The sequence below is a fragment of the Puma concolor genome, chromosome A1, assembly GCF_028749965.1.
Source record: "Puma concolor isolate L17-30 chromosome A1, mPumCon1.1.hap2, whole genome shotgun sequence".
NCBI classification, from domain to species: domain Eukaryota; kingdom Metazoa; phylum Chordata; class Mammalia; order Carnivora; family Felidae; genus Puma; species Puma concolor.
The window spans coordinates 125,641,523-125,661,819 of NC_141667.1; the positions used below are offsets into that span (position 1 = coordinate 125,641,523).

Here is a 20,297-nt window from a genome sequence, read left to right on the forward strand (position 1 = left end):
CTATGATGGGACATGCTGATGAGGCTGTGCACGTGTGGGTTTACAGACTGATGGAAAATCTCTGTACGCTTCTCTTAAATTATGCTGTGAACTTAAAATTGCTCTAAAAGTTTTTCTTTCTTTTCTTTAAATGAATTATTTTCAGTGAAAGCCAGAATACTAGTGTGAATTCCTATTACAGAAAAGAAAAATGAATTACCACGGTAAAGCAAAGAAAACCCTAATTTTGTGTCTACTAATTCAAAAAGAAGTGGGGACCTGTAGGGTTTCTATCATTGTACTATCAACAGAGAAAACCTATTAAACTTTTTACATAAACAAATTTTAGGAAGGATATTTATTTGAACCATTCATAAGAATGAATGGATGGGGAGCCCACTGGAAGCATCTTTTATATACAAACTTTCTATATAATTAAACTAAACACAGTGGTACTGGGCCTGCACACCATACCAACCTGTGGGTTAAGAACTGCTGCTTATAGGGGTGCCTGGGTGGCTCAGTCGGTTGAGCGTCCAACTTTGGCTCAGGTCATGATCTCGCGGTCTGTGAGTTCAAGCCCCACGTCAGGGTCTGTGCTGACAGCTCAGAGCCTGGACCTGCTTCGGATTCTGTGTCTCCCTCTCTCTCTGCCCCTCCCCAACTCATGCTCTGTCTCTCTCTCTCTGTGTCAAATATAAACAAACATTTAAAAAAAAAAAAAGAACTGCTGCTTTTGCTGAACCTAAAACATTTTACACTTGTATTTTGTTTAAGGAAAGGAAAGCAGCAGGAAGGGAAAGAAAAAGTGTCACTAACTAAACTATGAACCAATGTTTTCTTGTATCATTGATTTTAAAACTCATCCTTGTTTCAGGATTGTTAGTATGGGGGAGAAAGCCCATCTTAGAATCAATGAAGCATGACATTCTTTTTTGTTCATTAAGCAAAACAGTCCAAACTTTCACCAGTGATTTGTTAACCTTCATCTAGACACCTATGTTTTTAAAAATCAATTTAGACTTTCTTGAATTCACACTGGCTTTCTTCCAGTGAACCTAAACCAGGGAAGGGCTTGCTATTCTTTAGCAACAAAGGAAGTCTTCTATTTTAGGAAGCTGACTAAAGTAATAGTGTCTACCATCACTGAACAGCTGTCTCTAGGAAAGCCCCATCCAGCTGAGGCTACCACATACCCAGGATACAACATCAATCCTGTTATCTGCACTTGAGCCTTAAGGGAGAAGCGAGGTTCCAGTGAATGTGCACAAACACGAGAGGCTTGGAGGTACCCAGGCTAACTAAAATCTTAAGTTACTTCAGCTTTAATTGAATTTCCAAGGAACCTCAGCATGGGTCCCTTATGGGTAGACACACCAATCTATACCCCGTTAAAGACTCTCGATTGTTAAACAGTCATCACTGGGAGGTGCCTCTAACAGGAAAAAAAGTCACATATACAACAGTCTATCTAACAAGGGACCATATTATGGACACTATTATGTTTTTCATTTGAAAACCTTTCTAGGCCTGCATCCACCCATTTGCCTCATTCATGTTAATGGCTGCAAAGGAGGGGCCATAATTTACTTATCCAGTCTTCTCTTCAACATTTTGGTTGACATGAACAACTTTGTACAGGTATTTTGGCAAACATTTGTGTACATATCCCTGAGAAAAATTTCTAGCAATAGGATTACTAACTCAAAAGGCATATATATGTTTAAAGTAGATATGCAGTGCCTAATTGGCCTCCAGGAACCAAGCCAACTGGAATTCTCCAGAATGCTGCATCAACTCATACTTCAATTCATGATATGTAACAGGGCCCATTCTGTGTACCCTTTGTTCTGGATGTCTTTATTGGTATTAACCTTATGCACACATATGAAATGATAATATTAATACTTTATATAGAGGACTTAATCTATAACAGGAAATACTGAGGGCTTGACATTTAACTCTTTACATAGTAGCCATTAAAAAAAAAAAAAAATCACCATTAAATAACGAGCAAGCCAGGGCAGGGACTTCTCTAAGGTCACATAGCTAGTGGGCAGGGGAGTCAGAAATCAAACCTATCTTCACTACCTTATCTTCAAAGTTTTTTTTGCTCTTCAACACAAAAACAAAAAATTAGGTATTGTAATCCTTTTATTTAATGGCCTTCCAATAAGACCAAATTGGGCACAGTGACCCTTAATGAAGAAGAAAAAAGTACAAATTACCACTCTTACGTGTTGCCCTAATGTATCTAATGCAATATACTATTTGTTTCCAAGAGCATGTGGTAAAAAAATGTAATAAACCCAATTGGAACCACTCTAACCAAACACTTGAATTAAAAGAAAAAAAAGAAGACACTAAAGCTTCCACACGTAAGCAGAATAAATGCACAAGAAAGTAAATTGCACTTCCATGGAAAACGTTTATCAAATACAATTCAAATGAAATTCAAACAGTCTTTATCACTTTGATAAATTTCAAACTCCTGTCCTTAAGGGATCAGTCAATATAAATATACTTGTGGTCTGCTGAATGCGCTCTAGCATCTTAACATCTCCAATATTTACAAGGCACATTGTGAAAAAGAGCTTGGTGAAAAGGAGCTCCACTCCCTCTTCCCTGGGATGGCATGCATGTCCCCCTACTTTCAAATGCCATGGTCTCCGATTTGATTGTAACACAGAGTTTTGTCAAGTTTCCCTTGCCCTGCAGCCTCATGAAATGTTTGGGGGCTTCACCAAATTATACACAAAGTTACCATTAGTTTTTGAGTCACAAATTTAGATAGAACTTGTGGCAGGTATGAGGGAACTTCTGGAACCAACAGGACAGAATATCCAGCAACAATAGAGATAAAGCAACAAAAAGTCCTCTCAGTCCTATTCCCTAAATAACTTTCCCTTAAAGGGGTTCTTGGCTAGTGGGCAGGCTTCAGGAAATTTCTAGGCCCCATGAGTTCCAAGAAGGATTTCATGGTAGAAAATCCTTATTGGAAATATTCCTTAAAAACTATCACACTGCCAGAGGTACCAGAATACAGTAGAAAACAACCACTCCAAGGAGTCAAGCACCATCCTTACTTTGCATTTAGTATAGATTTATGAAACCCACCACCCAAAGCTAGACTCTGTGCTGGGCACTTGCCTGGCAGCTCATCTACTCAAAGCCATGCCTACTTCACAGACAGGACTACTGAAGCACCGGCATGCCAGAGGGCAAGGAGAAACTGGCAGAGGGGGAAGATCAGGATGAGGACAAGACACGACTTACTGTCTAAAGACTACCCATGAATGCTGCAGACTGACACATCCTCTCCAATCCACGGTGCACAATTAGAGATGCTGTGAACTGTACAAGGGCTAAGGACTGGAGACCAGTAGGGGCCTGCCTAGTTCAAAGTGGGGTTCCTTGTGATGACAGCCAGTCACTTCCCTAGCAAGTCTGTGTCAGGTGAGATGGTTAGACATCTCTAGTTCCCCACCCTACCATGAAAAGATGCTCAAATTTCCATGGGTGAGGTGGGTGTGTGAAGGTATAAAAGAGTGTGAATGCCAACAACTAACTAGTCAGTTGAGGAGAACTCTGCACAGAAATCTGCTTGTATCCTCCCCTTCATCCCATGCCCCTATAAAGCACAGAAGAATTATGAATATTAATCATTTGATACTAAGCAAGCCTGTGACAAAACCTGTAGACCTCTGAATTCACATACTCTGAAAACACCAACACTTCCTGACTCAGAGAACTGTTCTGTATTTTTATTTCCTAAATAGCAACGGTCTAGACTCCTTTCCATCAAGTCAGCCCTTATACTTTCCCACATTTGCATAAAAATTGAACATGCTCACCAGATAAAAGCATATCTGTTAAAGAATTTAATTTCTCTTTACCATTCTTCTGTTTTATGTCATATACCCTAAAGATACTGCCTGGATGCCACTAAATGCTACTGCAGAAGCCTCTTTGTTCTCCAATTTGAAGAATGTTGCATGAGGGACATTTGATTCTATTACATTTTATTTTGCTGTAAGAAGGAATGAAAATCCCTTGAGACCAAGCGTGAGATATATACCCAACCTCATCACAAGAAGTAAGTTTAGGAATGTAGTATCTATCTCCGGAGGGGGGCTTTACATTTAGGTTTCAGAATTTGTTTGCTTAAAAGTGTGCTGTGAAGGTGGAATGTTTTTCTCTAAACCTATGAAAAAGAATAACTCAGTACTTCATTGGGAAAAACAACAGAAGGCCAAGATTTCCCAAAAAAGCCATTGCTGCATTTTTGGCACCAGCAAAGATGTGCTTGCAAATGGGGTTTTCATTTTAAAGTACCGGCACCTGCAATTTGGCAGTCCTGCAGCAGCATGGTTTATCCCCTCTTTTTGCAGTTTATGGATTGCCTGTTCCCCACTCTCTCAAGTACAGCCAAAGCTACCAACCCCAAGGAGAACAGGCAGAGACAGGAGGACATTGGTATGCAGAACACACTGTAACCTTATATATAGGTCATTGCTGGAGGACTGCGCTGTGCATGTACTTAAGCCCCACTTCTCTTTCAAGCTCCATTGACACTCACATCTCCCACATTCCAGCCTGTGGTTCCCTAGGGTGACAGGTAGTTTTAGCCCTACAAGTACCCAGCCGCTGAGTCTGCCCACAGCCACTGGCCTCAGGAGGCCTGGCACCTCCAGAGAGCAAGCATGTAGCTAAGGGCAGCAGAGGCCCTGTTAAATGAAGAATGCATTTATACTTGCTCAATGTGAAGGAGATGGATTGAAATTTATCTGTGTGATAAACAGTGAATTGCAGTTGACAGACATTTTCTATATGAATGCAATTTACTATGTCATTACCAGTTTATGTTTATATAATGAAATCAACTGTTTTTGTGAGGTGAATTACCCAGATTTACTTTTTGCAAGTTCATAATTAAATGGCACTTAAATATTTCCTCTCTGTTTTCTATCCGTGCATCATGCAGACAGAGTCTTTTAAAAAGTAGGCAGTTAAACTATGATCATTTCCGAGGGAGAAAGGAAGAAGCTTTCCAGGAAGGGGGAAAATTTATTTTAAAAAATGAACTAAAGATGATGGTGCTGGAAACCTCTCCTCTAAAGTTTCACAGGCTTACAACAAATAACCACAGCCTCTCACAGGACACAGGTCAATGTTTTTTCTAAATACAATAGCTTCAAGAGAGGTGGATGGTCACGGTGCTGTACAGGTCAACAGATGCAAAATATTACTCTATACAAATGGGAGAAAACTGCCAGCCAGCTTTCAAATTCATGCTTCTAAGATCTAGACCAGCCCCACCACAAGGGAAACAACTCCAACCCACCTCCCACTGTTTAGGAGCCAGTGGTAGTTTGTTGTTGTTTTTTTTTTTAATTAAAATCAAAACCAGCACAATATTATTGCTAGAATAATTTACTTGCCCAGACTTGGGGGTGTTTTGATTGTCCATTACTGTGACTTAGAAGTTATTATGCACATTCTCACAGGCTTCTCTGGGGAACCAGCTCATTACCTGAGACAGCCAAGAAGTCATCAATGGAAGTAATGTCATCGACAGCATCTGTGAGAACACGGACTTGTTTTTCCCACTGTTCTTTAAAAAGATCCATGTTCTCTTGGGCCAGTTTACTCTGTGGTTTTGCTGCTAAAGCCAATGCAGCATTGATAACCTGCAAAGATATTGAAGTTCATTTTTTACTCTTCCAGAGGCATGAAAAGAAGATAGGTCAATACACTGGTGATGGCTTTGTCTCATAGGCATTTCACAAGGATCCATGATACCACGTGTTCCACCACAACACTTATGAAGAAGTATTAAACAATAAGTAGCAGATGTGAGGGTAAAAGAAAATACATTGGAAATGCAGATACACAGTAAGACAAATGAAAATATCTCCAACCTCCCCACTCTGTGACAGCAACTTTTGAAAATTTTTGACATTATATTCCAGCCTTTATGCTATACACAATACCCATACACAAGTACATCCCATGACAAAAATATAAAATTCCATGCTACATAAGACTATCTTGTTTCTTCTTCAACATTAACTATTTCTTATCCCATCTTCTGGATTTACACTGTTATTTTCCTATTACACGATTTCTAGGTTTCATAGAGTTACCCACTATTCTTAATAATCTGATGATGAACGTTTGCTATTTCAGGTTCTGAAGTTTAAAAAGTAATCTGTACAAAAAGCACCTGGCTTGAGATATAATTCACATACCAAAAAATTCACCAATTTAAACCTTACAATTCAGTAATTTTTAGTATATTCACAGTTGTGCAACTATTACCACAAGACCACTTTCATCACTCCAAAACAAACCCCATATACATCAGCAGCCATTCCCCATTTTGCTCATTCCTTAAAACTACCTACTGGCAACCACTAACTTTACTTTCTTTTTCTGTAGATTTGTCTATCCTGGGTAATTCATATAAATGGAATCATATTAATATGTGGGTTTTGTAACTAGCTTCTTTCACTTGATGTTTTGGAGGTTCTTCCACGCTGGAAAATATGTATTTCATTCCTTTCTACTGATAAATAATATGCCATTATACAGATACACACAAGATTTTATTTATCCATACATCTGTTGATCAGTTTATTTATCCATACATCAATGAACCATTTCCACTTGTTTGACCATTATGAAAAAAGCTGTTATGAACATTCACATACATGTTTCTGTGTTTTCATTATTTTTGGGTCCATCAGCAGGAGTGGAATAGCTGGGTCATATGTTTAACTTTAGACAAACTGCCAGACTGTTTTCCAAAGCAGTTGCACAATTTTACATTTTCACCAGCATGTATGAAGGTTCCAATCTTCACTAACACTTGTTCTTTTCTTTTTTTCTTTTCTCTCTTTTCTTTTTAATGATAGCCATCCTAGTGGGTGCGAAGTGCTATCTCATTGTGGTTTAATTTGCTTTTCTCTGATGATGCATGCATGATATTACACATCTTTTCCTATGCATATTGACCATTAGCACAGATTCTTTGGAGAAATACCTACTCAATCCTTTGCTGTTTTCACTCAATGAGTAAATAATGAAATCGAACTGAGAGGATAATTACTAACATTTCTAGGTCCAACATCCTTATGGGTTATCAGAAATAAATATACTTATGATAATGCAACTTGGAAGGGAAACAAAGACAAGAGAAAACTGGTGGTGATGGAATTGAGGTCTGGATGAAGCAGAAAAATACTTACCACAGAAGCATTTGGCATGCAAAGCTGAAGACAGGATTTGGGACACATTTTTTTTAGGTGCCACAGGAACCACATGCCTATAGATCTTAATTCCCAATATACTGCAGCAGTATTCAAGAATTTTATTCAACGCAGTCAACAAAGACTTGTAAACAAACTGAAGAATCACAGCTACTAGACTGACGCAGCTATTCCTCTTCCCTCCTAAACAACTCAAACTCACAGACCAACAAGATTATAAACTACAGACTCATAGGCATAAGGGACTGGGCCAGCTACTTATTAACAGCCCGTTTATAAAAGCATATGGGTTTGGACAATCAATTATTTTAAGAAGAGCTATCCCACCATCTTTCCATGTGTTATACTGTGGTCTTCCATATTTTCATCATTTCAAGACTTGTTCTTTGCCTCTCTTCCTTCTCGCCATTCACTTCCCACCAGGTGATTCACCACTGTGGACTACTCTCTTCACTACTTAACTCACTGATTCACCAATGCACCAATGAATCAGAGCAGAGCTAGACTGTATAAGAATACTTGGCTGAAAAAAATGTTTCCTAAGATAGCCAAGTAAACATGGGCAGGGAATTAATTATATGTTTTAAATACGAAGATAATTCCTCCATTACAAAAAGAAAATTGCTCTCTTTGTTCTGTAATATATCTTATCTCATACAGTATAATGGAGAAAAAGCACCTTATCTAAGGTTAACTTTCTCATTTTCATTACAAACTATTTACAAAGGACACTTGATAAATTAAATACTCATTTCTGATGACTCTGACTCTGAGTAAATTAGAAAGATTCTGAACATACTACTTTTTTTTAGCATTTTCTTTCATTCATTCATTCATTCATTCATTCATTTATTTATTTATTTATTTATTTATGAAATTTATTGTCAAATTGGTTTCCATACAACACCCAGTGCTCATCCCAAAAGGTGCCCTCCTCAATACCCATCACCCACCCTCTCCTCCCTCCCACCCCCCATCAACCCTTAGTTTGTTCTCAGTTCTCAACAGTCTCTTATGCTTTGGCTCTCTCCCACTCTAACCTCTTTTTTTTTTTTTTTTCCTTCCCCTCCCCCATGGGTTCCTGTTAAGTTTCTCAGGATCCACATAAGAGTGAAACCATACGGTATCTGTCTTTCTCTGTATGGCTTATTTCACTTAGCATCACACTCTCCAGTTCCATCCACGTTGCTACAAAAGGCCATATTTCATTTTTTCTCATTGCCACGTAGTATTCCATTGTGTATATAAACCACAATTTCTTTATCCATTCATCAGTTGATGGACATTTAGGCTCTTTCCATAATTTGGCTATTGTTGAGAGTGCTGCTAAGAACATACTACTTTAATCATCAAACATTATACTTTGTGGTGAAAACTAGAATCATTTACCTTAAAAAATAGATGTTATTAATGTTATACTTACTGTTACCATTAGTTAAACAATAATATAATGATCTTTCTAGCCAATGAAATCAAATGGGAAATAGAAATAAAAGAAAAAGCTGTTAGAAAGGAGACCACCAAATGACTTTTCAATACAGATGATCTCTGTTTATCTAGGAAACTGAAGAGAGTCACCCCCCAAAAATTTAGTATTATAAAGAGTTCATTAAGGAAGCTACAGACAATATAAATATATATTAAAAAATCAATTTTTTATATACTAGAAAAAAGAAAGTAAAATGAAAGGAATGTCAAATCTTTATGAAAGCAATTAACGGGAAATAAAGGGGACTAGATCTCTGAAGAAACCCACAGTATTAAAGTAACAGTAAGTGATTTAACTTTTCTGAGGAATATTACAAAAACTCAAATAAACAAACATATTCCATGTTTAGGCATAGGAAGACTGACCTACTTACTCACAAATTAATTTGGAACAATAAACAGCTAGGAATAGACAAAAAACCTTGGAGAAAGACAGCAAGAGTAATGGAAGAGAGGTAATTAAAATGTAATACAAAGCTAAAGCAATTACAATAGAATCATCTAAAAATAGACACTGTCATAGTGAATGAAAAAAGTTAACATCACATACAAGTAGGGATTAACAGTACATTGGTTTTGTATTTGATGGACTATCTGGAGAAAAATAAAGTTAAACCCTCACTTCATGCTTATATTTAAAAGCTAACAAAGCTAAAGAATCTATTTATGGGGGCGCCTGGGTGGCTCAGTCAGTTAAGCCACTGACTTCGGCTGAGGTCATGATCTCATGGTTTGTGAGTTCAAGCCCCACATCGGGCTCTGTGCTGACAGTTCAGAGCCTGGAGCCTACTTGGATTCTGTGTCTCCCTTCCTCTCGGCCCCGCCCCCGCTTACGCTCTCTTTCTCTCAAAAATGAATAAACATCTAAAACAATTAAAAAAAAAAAAGGCATCTATTTATGTTTTGACTGAATTCTTCAAGAGAAATATCTCTCGTTTCTTAGAAAACTCTGCCCTATTTCCAAGTAACAATGGGAGAAGTCAATTCATAAATCTGACTATATTACTTCTGTATTTAAGTATATGTAACTGATGAAGTATGTTAGGTAAATCTGTAAGGAGAACACCAAAATACTAATAGAAAAATGGGGGAAAGACATGGACAGCCTACCTAAGATGAACTATAAATGACTAGTAAACAACTAGGGGAAAAAATTTACTCTCACAAATCAAAAGAAATAAAAATTAATGGGAGTTAATATTTTTTCTCATTAAATTAGCAAAAAACCCCACACGAGGCACTACCACCATGTTGAAAACCTCTAGAACAACGTTGAATAGGACATCTTTGTCTTGTTTTTGATTGTAGGGAGAAAGGACTCAGCCTGTTCCCGTTAATATTACGTTTCACCTGGTATGATGTTACCAGGCTGAGCAAATTCTCTTATGTTCCTGGTTTACAAAGTGTTTTTTGTCAGGCCTAGAGGTTAGATTTTCTTGAAGACTTTTTGTTTAATTTCTACTGCTCTGGCTATTTCTTCTCTGTCTTCTTTGCTGCCTTGTCTTCTTCGACATCAAAGAATTTCAGAGTTCCTCAAGGTTTATTTCTATGCTGCCCTTTCTCCTTTCTACACTCCTCTCCTCACAGTGAGCAATTTCATCTAGTTTCATGATTTTACATACCACTTAGGTGCCAACTACTCCCACATCTCCTATCCAGACCATTTATTCTAGCTCCCAACTCATATCGCTTGCTCTATACCAAACAGCTCCACTCAGATGTCTCACAATTTCCTGTCCCAAGAATGCGGAGTGGTCTTGCTTTAAAATTCTTGATTACTCAAGACACATAATGTTGGAGACAGCAAGGGAACTATACTTCCTTAGTCTAGTAAATCTCCTCCTCTCAAGCCTGGACTCTAAATGAGTATTTGTTTCACACCTTCTTTTCTCACCTACCTCAGCCAGCATCCTCAGTCTCAGCTTCAAAGCCTGCTGCTTCCTACTTGAGTGAGATGAATGCGATCAAAAGACAATGTCCATAGTTCCTATCACCACATCTACCCACTTACCTGCATCTGTACCAGGTACTGTCTTACCTTTTTAAAAATATAGGTGTTCAATCTATGTTCCCATCTCAGACCAACCTTTCTACCTGTCCACTGCATCTTATTTCCTCTCCCCTACTCCAGGACATTGCTCTAGCAATTCTTCGTCCATTCTATAGTATCTATATCTAAATTGTCTATTATACATTCTATTGGTTATATAGATTATCTATTCTGTATTATCAATATTTATACTGATATTATTCTACATTATCAATATTTCCCCTTTACTGGACTATTTCCTAATTATGTATTATCGATATTTCCCCTCTTTCTATACTGTAAATATTTCTCATCTATTGGATTATTTTCAACAGGTAAACATAAAAAAACATGCTAGTATGGGTCCCAACTAAAAATAAAAAACAAGTAAGAGTCTCAATCCCGTATCTAGCTCATGCTACCACCCCATGTCTCTATAAACCTTACATAAAATCTGAAAGAGCTGCCAACTTGTTATACCCAATCCCTCTCTCCTCTCTTGAACCCATTCTAGTCAAGCTTATGTCTCCTAAACTCTACCTAAACTCCTTTGTCCAAGGTCATTTGTCATCTCTACATATTGTTCAATCCAAGGACTAATTCTCAGTTCACGTTCAACAACCATTTGACAGGAATAAACATCATTCCTAGAAACACTCTTTTTCACTTGGTTTCCAAGGTAGAGCCACCTTCTGGTGGTCTTCTGGTCTTACTAACCCTTCCTCAGTCTTCTTTGCTCATCTCCCCAAACTTTAGATGTTAGAGAACCCCAGTTTTAGTACCTAGACTTTTTTACTCTAGGTATACTCATTCTATTGGTGAGCACATCCAGGCTCATGGTATCCTATGTGTGCTGATGAGTCTCACATTTATACAACCTGTCTAGATCTGTTCCTTGAATTTCACTTAGCATCTTGCATATCTAATTACCATGTCTAAAACAGAGCTCCTTAGCTGTTCCCCCAAACCATGCTTCCCTATCAAAATAAATGACACCTCCATCCTTCCAGCTACTTATATTCAAAACCCTGGAATTCTCCTTCACTCCTCTCTTTCCCCTCCACCTCATGTTTAATCCTTCAGTAAATTCTATCATCATATATCCAGACTCTAATCAGTGCCTGCCACATCCACTGTACTCTTTCCTGGATTAGTACCGAAGCCTCTGTTTTGGTTTCCTAATGCTGCTATAACATATTATTACTGAAGTAGTTTTACTTAAAACAACACAAATGTATTATCTTATAGTTCTGGACATAAGAAGTCAAAGTGTCAGCAGACCTATTCATTCTAGAGGCTCTAGAGGAGAATCCAGTCTGACTCCTAGAGGCTGCCCACATTCCTCGGCTTGTGACCATATGCTCCAATGCCTGCTTCTGCGATCACAGTGTCTTCTCAGACTCTGACACCTATGTCTCCCTGTTAGGATACTTTGATTATACTGGGGTCCCTACCTGATAATCTAACTACCCTTAGTTCTCTCTCTCTCTCTTTTTTTTTTAACCTTTACAAAGACCTTTTGCTACTTAAAGTAATGCATTTATAGGTTTCGGAATTAGGAAATGAACATCTTTGTGAGGAGTGAGGGGTGTTTTCCTGCTTATTAGCACAGCCTCCTAAGAGATATCTCTGCTTCCATCCCTCCTGACAGAAGTCAGGGAGGCCTTGTTCAAACCTAAATTAAATCATGTCAATTCTCTATTCAAAATCCTTCATTGGCTTCCCATGTCACTCATAGTAAAAAGTCAAAGGCGTTACCATGGCCCTAAAAAGCCCCAAACCACCCAAACATCTGTTAGAAAATGGACCCTCTTTTTGAAAGCCTCTGCATTTGCTGTTCTCTCTGCCTGGAGTGCCATACCTCCATGGCTTGTTCTATCATCTCCTCTGGGTCTTTGCTTCTAAATCGTTTTCTCAATGGCATCTTTGCTGACCTTCCCATACTATTTAACACACACATTACAATTTGTAGGATGTAGCTAAAGCAGTGCTTTAAGAGAAATTTATACCATTAAATGTTTAACTGTGACATCAGAAAAGAAAGTCTCAAATCAATGATCTAAAAACTTCTAACTTTAGAACTAGAAAAAGGACAAATTAAACCCCAAATCTGGCAGAAGGAATAAAGTAACATAGTAGTAACTGATGAAATATAAATTACCAAAGACACTCAAGAATAAACAGCTAATGTGAATATCCTTATATCGATTAAAGAAACTGAATTGTTAAAAACCTTCCCACAAAGGAAACTCCAGGCCAAATGTCTTCAGTGGTAAATTATCCCAAACATTTAAAGGACTAATATCAATTATACAGATTTTTCAAGAAAACAGAAGAGAAGTAAACACTTTCCAACTGTTAGGCTATGGAAATCAGACTGTACCAGAAAAGAAAACAACTGACCAGTATCAATATGCAAGCCTTACAGGGAGACTGCAATGTCTCTGGCAGCATGTTACCAGCAGATCTCTGTCAGAAGGAGTGGAAGGGGCGGAGGGCAAGGTACTGAAACCTTTAGTCAGAAGTATCTCCTTCGAGCTCTTCTGTTAAACTGCTTTGAAATAAAAGATTAGAGAATATCCAAAGTGGAAAAGTGAGGTGGTTCAAAGTTAGATGGTCCTATGATTGTGAAATAATAGATGCGTGAGAGCTGAGGTCACAGGGTACCCTGGCCTGTATGCCTTAGATGCTCCAATAAGAGCTACATATTTTCTCACCACCTATAGGCCAGGCCTGTCTGGGTTTGTGTTTATTTGATGCTTGTTAAGCCTGTCAGCCACAAAAATGATCAGTGTTCCCAAAAGCACAAAGGGAAAAGAAGCAATATGGAAGATAAATCTAAGGAGGCACAAGGAAGAATGGGCAATTTCATAAGTTGTTTCTCTAGTTAGTGAGAAGGACAAAAAGAAAAAAAAAAGAGAAAGAAATGCAGATAAGCTGTGGCTTCAAATATTTAATTCACCTTTGTGTAGATTTCCAAGAAAGGCCATGCATTAAACCAGGCTATATGAATTATTAAAGTGCCAGATCCGTATTAACCTAAATGTACAATGCTCATTCTCACAAATGAACTAAGAAAAATAAAATATTAAGTTGAGATCATCTCCAAAATGCCCTCCCACAATTTAAAGATTCAATTGTCAGAAATCTTCTTTTTCCTTTTTTTCACTGCCCAGCACCAAATGAACTAAAAAAGTGAAATATTTTAAGCAGCTACCACAGACTAAGACTTGGGCACATCTACAAACAAGGCATATCAGGGATATGTGGGGTACAGATTCATATTTATCCCCATAACAGTTGGGTTTTTTTCCTTATAAAGGCATGTGAGACTAGGGCTCTCTGTTCAAATGGAAGCAGGTCCCCCTCCAGATGAACACAGTGAGACAGTGCAGCCACAGAGTAGCAGGCAATGCAGGCAGAGACAGCTGACCTACTTCCTTTCTTGCAACAGCAAATCACAAAAAAATGTGGGTGCTTTTGTTCCCCCAAGCAACAAAACAAAGCCACTTTCAGGTTACTTCCTCCTCAACTTTAATTAATCTCAAATATTTGAAGTTAAAGTCACTTAACTGCTACAAAGTTAGTACTTCACAACAGTTCTTATTTCCAAAGTTAATTTGCTATTGAGTGAACTGACAAAATGGGGGAAAAGCTCCTCTGGAGGTTCCATCTGTCATCTCTCCCCTTCAACAATAAGGTCTAGGAGCCAACTCCAAAATGAAGGTGGGGCCACAGAAGAGTTACATAAGGAGAACATCTCCAACACAGGGGCCCGGGCTTCCTACATGCAAGAGTGTGGGTGTGAGGCACAAAAACCAGCATGGAAAAATCGAACATGTACTTCATCCTGTGGTCAGATATTGCCAGCAGCCTCACAATAAAGATGCACTCTAATAACTGTCTATAGGCTACAGCATTTTTGTCAATTAATAAATTAATTTTTATATTTTTAAATTTACATCCAAATTAGTTAGCATATAGTGCAACAATGATTTCAGGAGTAGATTCCTTAGTGCCCCTTACCCTTTATCCCATCCCCCATCCCACAACCCCTCCAGTAACCCTCCGTTGTCCGTATTTAAGTCTCTTACGTTTTGTCCTCCTTCCTGTTTTTATATTATTTTTGCTTCCCTTCCTTTTGTTCATCTGTTCGTGTCTTAAAGTCTTCATAAGTGAGTCATATGATATCTTTCTCTAATTTTTCTTAGCATAATACCCTCTAGTTCCATCCACGTACTTGCAAATGGCAAGATTTCATTCTTTTTGATTGCCAAGTAATACTCCATTGTGTGTGTGTGTGTGTGTGTGTGTGTGTGTGTGTGTGTGTGTGTGTGTACGTACGCCACATCTTCCTTCTCCATTGATGGACATTTGAGCTCTTTCCATACTTTGGCTGTTGTTGATAGCGCTACTATAAACTTGGGGTGCATGTGGCCCTTCAAAACAGCATCCCTGTATCCCCTGGATAAATACGCTAGTAGTGCAATTGCTGGGTTGCACGGTAGTTCTATTTTTAATTTTTTGAGGAACCTCCATACTATTTTCCAGAGAGGCTGTGCCAGTTTGCTTTCCCACCAGCAGTGCAAAAGAGATCCTCTTTCTCCGCATCCTCTCCAACATCCACTGTTACCTGAGTTGTTAATGTTAGCCATTCTGACAGGTGCTATCTCATTGTGGTTTTGATCTGTATTTCCCTGATGAGTGATGTTGAGCATTTTTTCATGTGTCAGTTGGCCGTCTGGATGTCTTCTTTGGAGAAGTGTCTATTCGTGTCTTCTGCCCATTTCTTCACTGGATTATTTGTTTTTTGGGTGTTGAGTTTGAGAAGTTCTTTATAGATTTTGGATACTAACCCTTTATCTGATATGTCATTTGCAAATCTTTTCTTCCATTCTGTCGGTTGCCTTTTAGTTTTGGTGATTGCTTCCTTCGCTGTGAAGAAGTCTTTTATTTTGATGAGGTCCCTATAGCTCATTGGTGCTTTTGTTTCCCTTGCCTCCAGAGACGTGTTGAGTAAGAAGTTGCTGTGGCCAAGGTCAAAGAGGTTTTTGCCTGCTTTCTCCCTGAGAATTTTGATGTCTTACATCATACAAATGTCTTACATTTAGGTCTTTCATCCATTTTGAGTTTATTTTTGTGTATGGTGTAAGAAAGTGGTCCAGGTTCATTTTTCTGCATGTCACTGTCCAGTTTTCCCAGCACCACTTGCTGAAGAGACAGTCTTTATTCCATTGGATATTCTTTCCTGCTTTGTCGAAGTTTAGTTGGCCATACATTTGTGGATCCATTTCTGGGTTCTCTATTCTATTCCATGGATCTGAGTGTCTGTTTTTGTGCCATATAGGCTACAGCATATTAAACCCCTTCCTAAACTCCTGGGGAACTAACCAGCCTAGTCTGTTTATCACACAAGCCAGTGTCTGTGGAAGGGAACACCTCTAGTTCAGGGTCCTGGTGGTAGAGGTCACTGCCCACATCAGAATGAAGAGTAAGGAGAGAGAGGGCTCCAGGGAAACCCCTCTTCCTCAAAGGGATGGCCACCAGCCAGTTTGAAAAAGAAGCCCTTTGAGAATGCAATGCACGGGCCAGGGTAAGCCAGATGCAGTCTCAGAGGAGTTTGGTTTACCCTCTTCAAAGACTTTCAAAACTTTTTTTTTTTTTTTTTTCAACGTTTATTTATTTTTGGGACAGAGAGAGACAGAGCATGAACGGGGGAGGGGCAGAGAGAGAGGGAGACACAGAATCGGAAACAAGCTCCAGGCTCTCAGCCATCAGCCCAGAGCCCGACGCGGGGCTCGAACTCACGGACCGCGAGATCGTGACCTGGCTGAAGTCGGACGCTTAACCGACTGCGCCACCCAGGCGCCCCTCAAAACTTTTGATTAGTTACCTATCGTTTAAAATTGAGACTTGACAGAAAAACCTGAATTGCTGACTTCTCTTTAAAAATAATGAAAGGACCTGGCAATACTGGCCTGGAGTGGAATCACAGCTTCCTCATGTAGAAACGGCACATACTACTCAAGTTTGTCACTATCATGGCTGCAAATGCCTGCTGTATTTGCCATCACTGAGTCTGCCCGGCCCTGCTTTGAGCAGGGGCAAAAATGAACCTAGGCAAGAGTCTGGAAGACAAGAAGCACACTTGGGAAAACACCTTTTTATCCAGGACACACACCTAATACTAAGGGTGGTCTGGGCACGGTCTAAACCCACTCCTCCTGAAGGTCTGTTCTACTAGAAGAAATCAAATACCCAAGAGAGAAACAATGCTGAGGGCAAACTCAAACCGGCACAATATGGCCCAGCCACACATGATTTGTGCACACCACCATTTCATTAGGATCTACTAGACTCTCCATGTGATTTTTTTCTCCTAGGCTTAAGATCATTTATATAAATACTCTTGGTAGGTGTGATCAGCGTATGTTACCATCTGTTTCAGCTGATATGTGAAAGCATTGTGGCTTTTCAAGCATTTCAAAACCAAACGGAGAACCAAAGACATTAAAAACAAAGTGCTGATAGGGTAAAATGATAAACTTGGGGAAAGAATGCCCCATCTTTAGAAATTTACTCTGAATTTACTTCTTACAACTTAGTCATCCATGAACTTTCTACAAGCCATTCAATCCATTGTGCTTATTATCTTTACCGCTACCAATTTCTACTGGATTTCATGACTGGATGAAAGCTGAAAAGATGTTCATCATATAATGTGGATTCACAATGGCCTATCACAGTAGTGTTTACACAAACCAACTCTCACTGGCAAGCGAGATACACATGAATGACAATTAGAACAAATGTCTTAACTAACCTGTGCACCAGTTAAGATCCCAGATTAATAATCAGGCTTTACTTCTTTTGGTTGCCTATCTTGAGGGTCAGGAATTATTTATATGAAAGGGCCAAAGTATTGGTCTCCGTATATTTTAAAGCTGGTTGTACACACAACATAGAAATTTCATTCCTATGACCTCTCTTTTGTTACTCCCGTTCCTCTGCTTTATTTCCCTTTATCTGTGGCCACTGCCATCTGACAGGACATTTAGAGAAAGTAAATGTAAATCCTCAGAGTAGGCCCATGAGCAGTCTCTACTTGGGAAATCAGAAGGGCAGCCTCTTCCACTGAAAACAGCTCTTACACCGCTTAAAAACACCTGTGACTGTCAAGGAGCAGGGGACCCCACAGACAGGGTCAGTTCCCCTCATAGGAGGCAGCCAACACGTTGGTCATTTAACAAAGCAACTGTTCTTCTATGTGCTTCAGAGTCTTTCGAGAGTCCCAGACTGCCATAATCGCTAGTCTTCCAATATGCCATCATAAATGGAGAAAAGTTCTCAAGCTTTTAATTCAGTAGCTGGCTGGATTACGTTGCTAACATATGTACCAAAATGCTACTTCAGGACATTACAGAGTAATGGTTCTAGCTCTTGGATCTTGTTCCCTCCATCACAAAGATCCAAATCCCAGGCATTAAGGAGCATAGGTGGGTAACTGTTACTCCTTCAGGTTTGTGAGGTAACTACCCTAAATCCAGGACTGTCAAATGTTGCAGATGGCCCTCTCTCAAGGAGGTTACAGACTGAGTAGTGAGGTCACTACACACCCTCCACTTGCCAGCAATGAAAGACACTATCCATTTTTAATGAAAGGCAAGGGATAGTAATATGTGATGCCCCAAGGAAATGTCACTTGAAGCTGAACATAAATTTCTACAAGCTTTGTGAACTCTGGATCAGTGTTTTGTCCCCAAGACTTCTATGTAAAATTCTAAAAACAAAATTAAAAAAATAAACCTGATCTCCAATGTAACCAAACTCCAATTCAGTGGTACCATAAACAATTTTGGTCATTATCTTACCTGAGGACAGAGAGCTTCTAGCTGACTTGCTGACATTCGAACAAGCTTTACACCTTCTTCATTGTTTGAGATGGAACAGGCCAAGTTGGCAACCTAGAAGAAGGAACACCATAAAAAGTTCTTAGAAGATTTTTCTTTTGATCCCTAAGGAAAACAAATGTTTACCCACTCCCACCTCTGATCTTTTATAGAACACATGCCAAGAGCACCAATGGTATTTTATTTCTCAAATTAATTACCTACCTAGGAGGACAATTTTTTTTTTTTTTTTTTTTTTTAAATCTCTGTGCTAAGGAGACTATGTTGACTTGTAACACAGGTCACACTGTTGGCAGAATGAGATTCCAGGGCATGTAACTCATAGGCTTTACCATGCTCTCTTACCTGCGTGAACAGTAGAAAGGCAGTTCTCATAGTGTGGACAACAACATGAGAAAAGCTAAGGAATCAAGGGCATTCAGAAAGAAAAGTTGGTATCCTCAATTACAAATATACCATGTAGCTGGTTCTTGAAGAAAAGAAACAGAAATTCTAACATGCTATTCTCATTTTACAGGTGAATGGCTGCTTACTAAGCCAAGAGGTTTACTTAAACACAAAGCTATTTTTCAAATTAAAAAAAAATAGTATTAAGATAACATCAAGATATACCCAAGGCCATATTCATCAGAAATGGAAAAATAAACAGGGATGATGTCCCACAGTTAGAAGAAAACTATCCTTCAACTAGGTTCTCAAAAGCACTGAAAGCTGAACTCCTTTCTGAATGGTACTGCTTTATTTGAACTGAACTCTTTTCCTTTCTGTCCAAAGTATCTTAAGGACACTGCTCCAGTAGCCAGAAACAATCTTTCCAAGTTGTGTCAGACTTCCTCAGCTGAAGCCCTGGCCATGGTGAGAACCTTGCTCTGTAGCGACTGTGAGCACTGTGATCACTTACCCATGTTTCTACATAAACAGGCTTGCCAACCCCATTGGTAATACCAAGGACCAAATGAATACGCTGTGCTAAGACACATCTTCCCCCGCCCCCCCCCCCCCCCCCGGTTGCAAATTGAGTTATGAATGACAGAAGCGTGGGCAGTTTAGTATCAAAGGCACTTTCCGGGAATTTAAATGCCAGAGTAAACAAGGGCAATGGTGATAACCTTTGATTTTCACTCCTCCACCCAACTTAAGCACATACAGGCAAAAGAAAAATTACGTACTATTATGGTTGTTGTTTGCAGTATTATGGTTAGGGATTATCAGCTTTCTGGAAGACTGCTAACTATCAGAATCCTGCAATGCCTAATCATAAGGAGAAACAACAGAACTAACATGTAATTTAAATATAAAATGTAAAGAAATAAGAAATTAAGTCAGATCTTTAATGTTTAGGGGTCTTCAAAATCATATACAGAAGTAACATATTTCCCCTAAAGATTACAATTCCACTTTCTACTATCAACTGGACCTGAGCAAACAGGCACTAGTCTTCATGATAATACAGTTGATTATGCAGATTTTTTTTGTTTAAAAATTACTGTAAAACATAACCAAAACTCTATTTTGTAAAATATAAAATGTTTAAAAAACATTATCCCTCAATGATGCTACAGTGCAGGAGAAAGCTTAACTTAGATATGTTCATGAATCTGTAACTCCCACTGTTTCAAT

The 20,297-nt window shown here is 38.9% G+C and overlaps 1 protein-coding gene and 1 long non-coding RNA gene across 5 annotated transcripts in view; one reads left to right on the plus strand and one right to left on the minus strand.

Moving 5' to 3' along the window:
- Positions 1 to 20,297, minus strand: part of CTNNA1 (catenin alpha 1) — a 311,490-nt gene that overhangs the window by 13,252 nt on the left and 277,941 nt on the right. For all 4 annotated transcript variants that reach the window (XM_025924622.2, XM_086702905.1, XM_086702902.1 and 1 more), the window contains exons 10-11: positions 18,639 to 18,731; positions 5,513 to 5,669 (exon numbers count right to left, since the gene is read on the minus strand). In XM_025924622.2, coding sequence (XP_025780407.1) covers positions 5,513 to 5,669; positions 18,639 to 18,731 — 250 coding nt within the window. The remainder of the gene's footprint in view (positions 1 to 5,512; positions 5,670 to 18,638; positions 18,732 to 20,297) is intronic.
- LOC147584433 (uncharacterized) lies at positions 1,558 to 5,756 on the plus strand. Its single transcript, XR_015249861.1, has 2 exons — positions 1,558 to 4,075; positions 5,487 to 5,756. It is a non-coding gene; the product is annotated as an uncharacterized LOC147584433 (long non-coding RNA).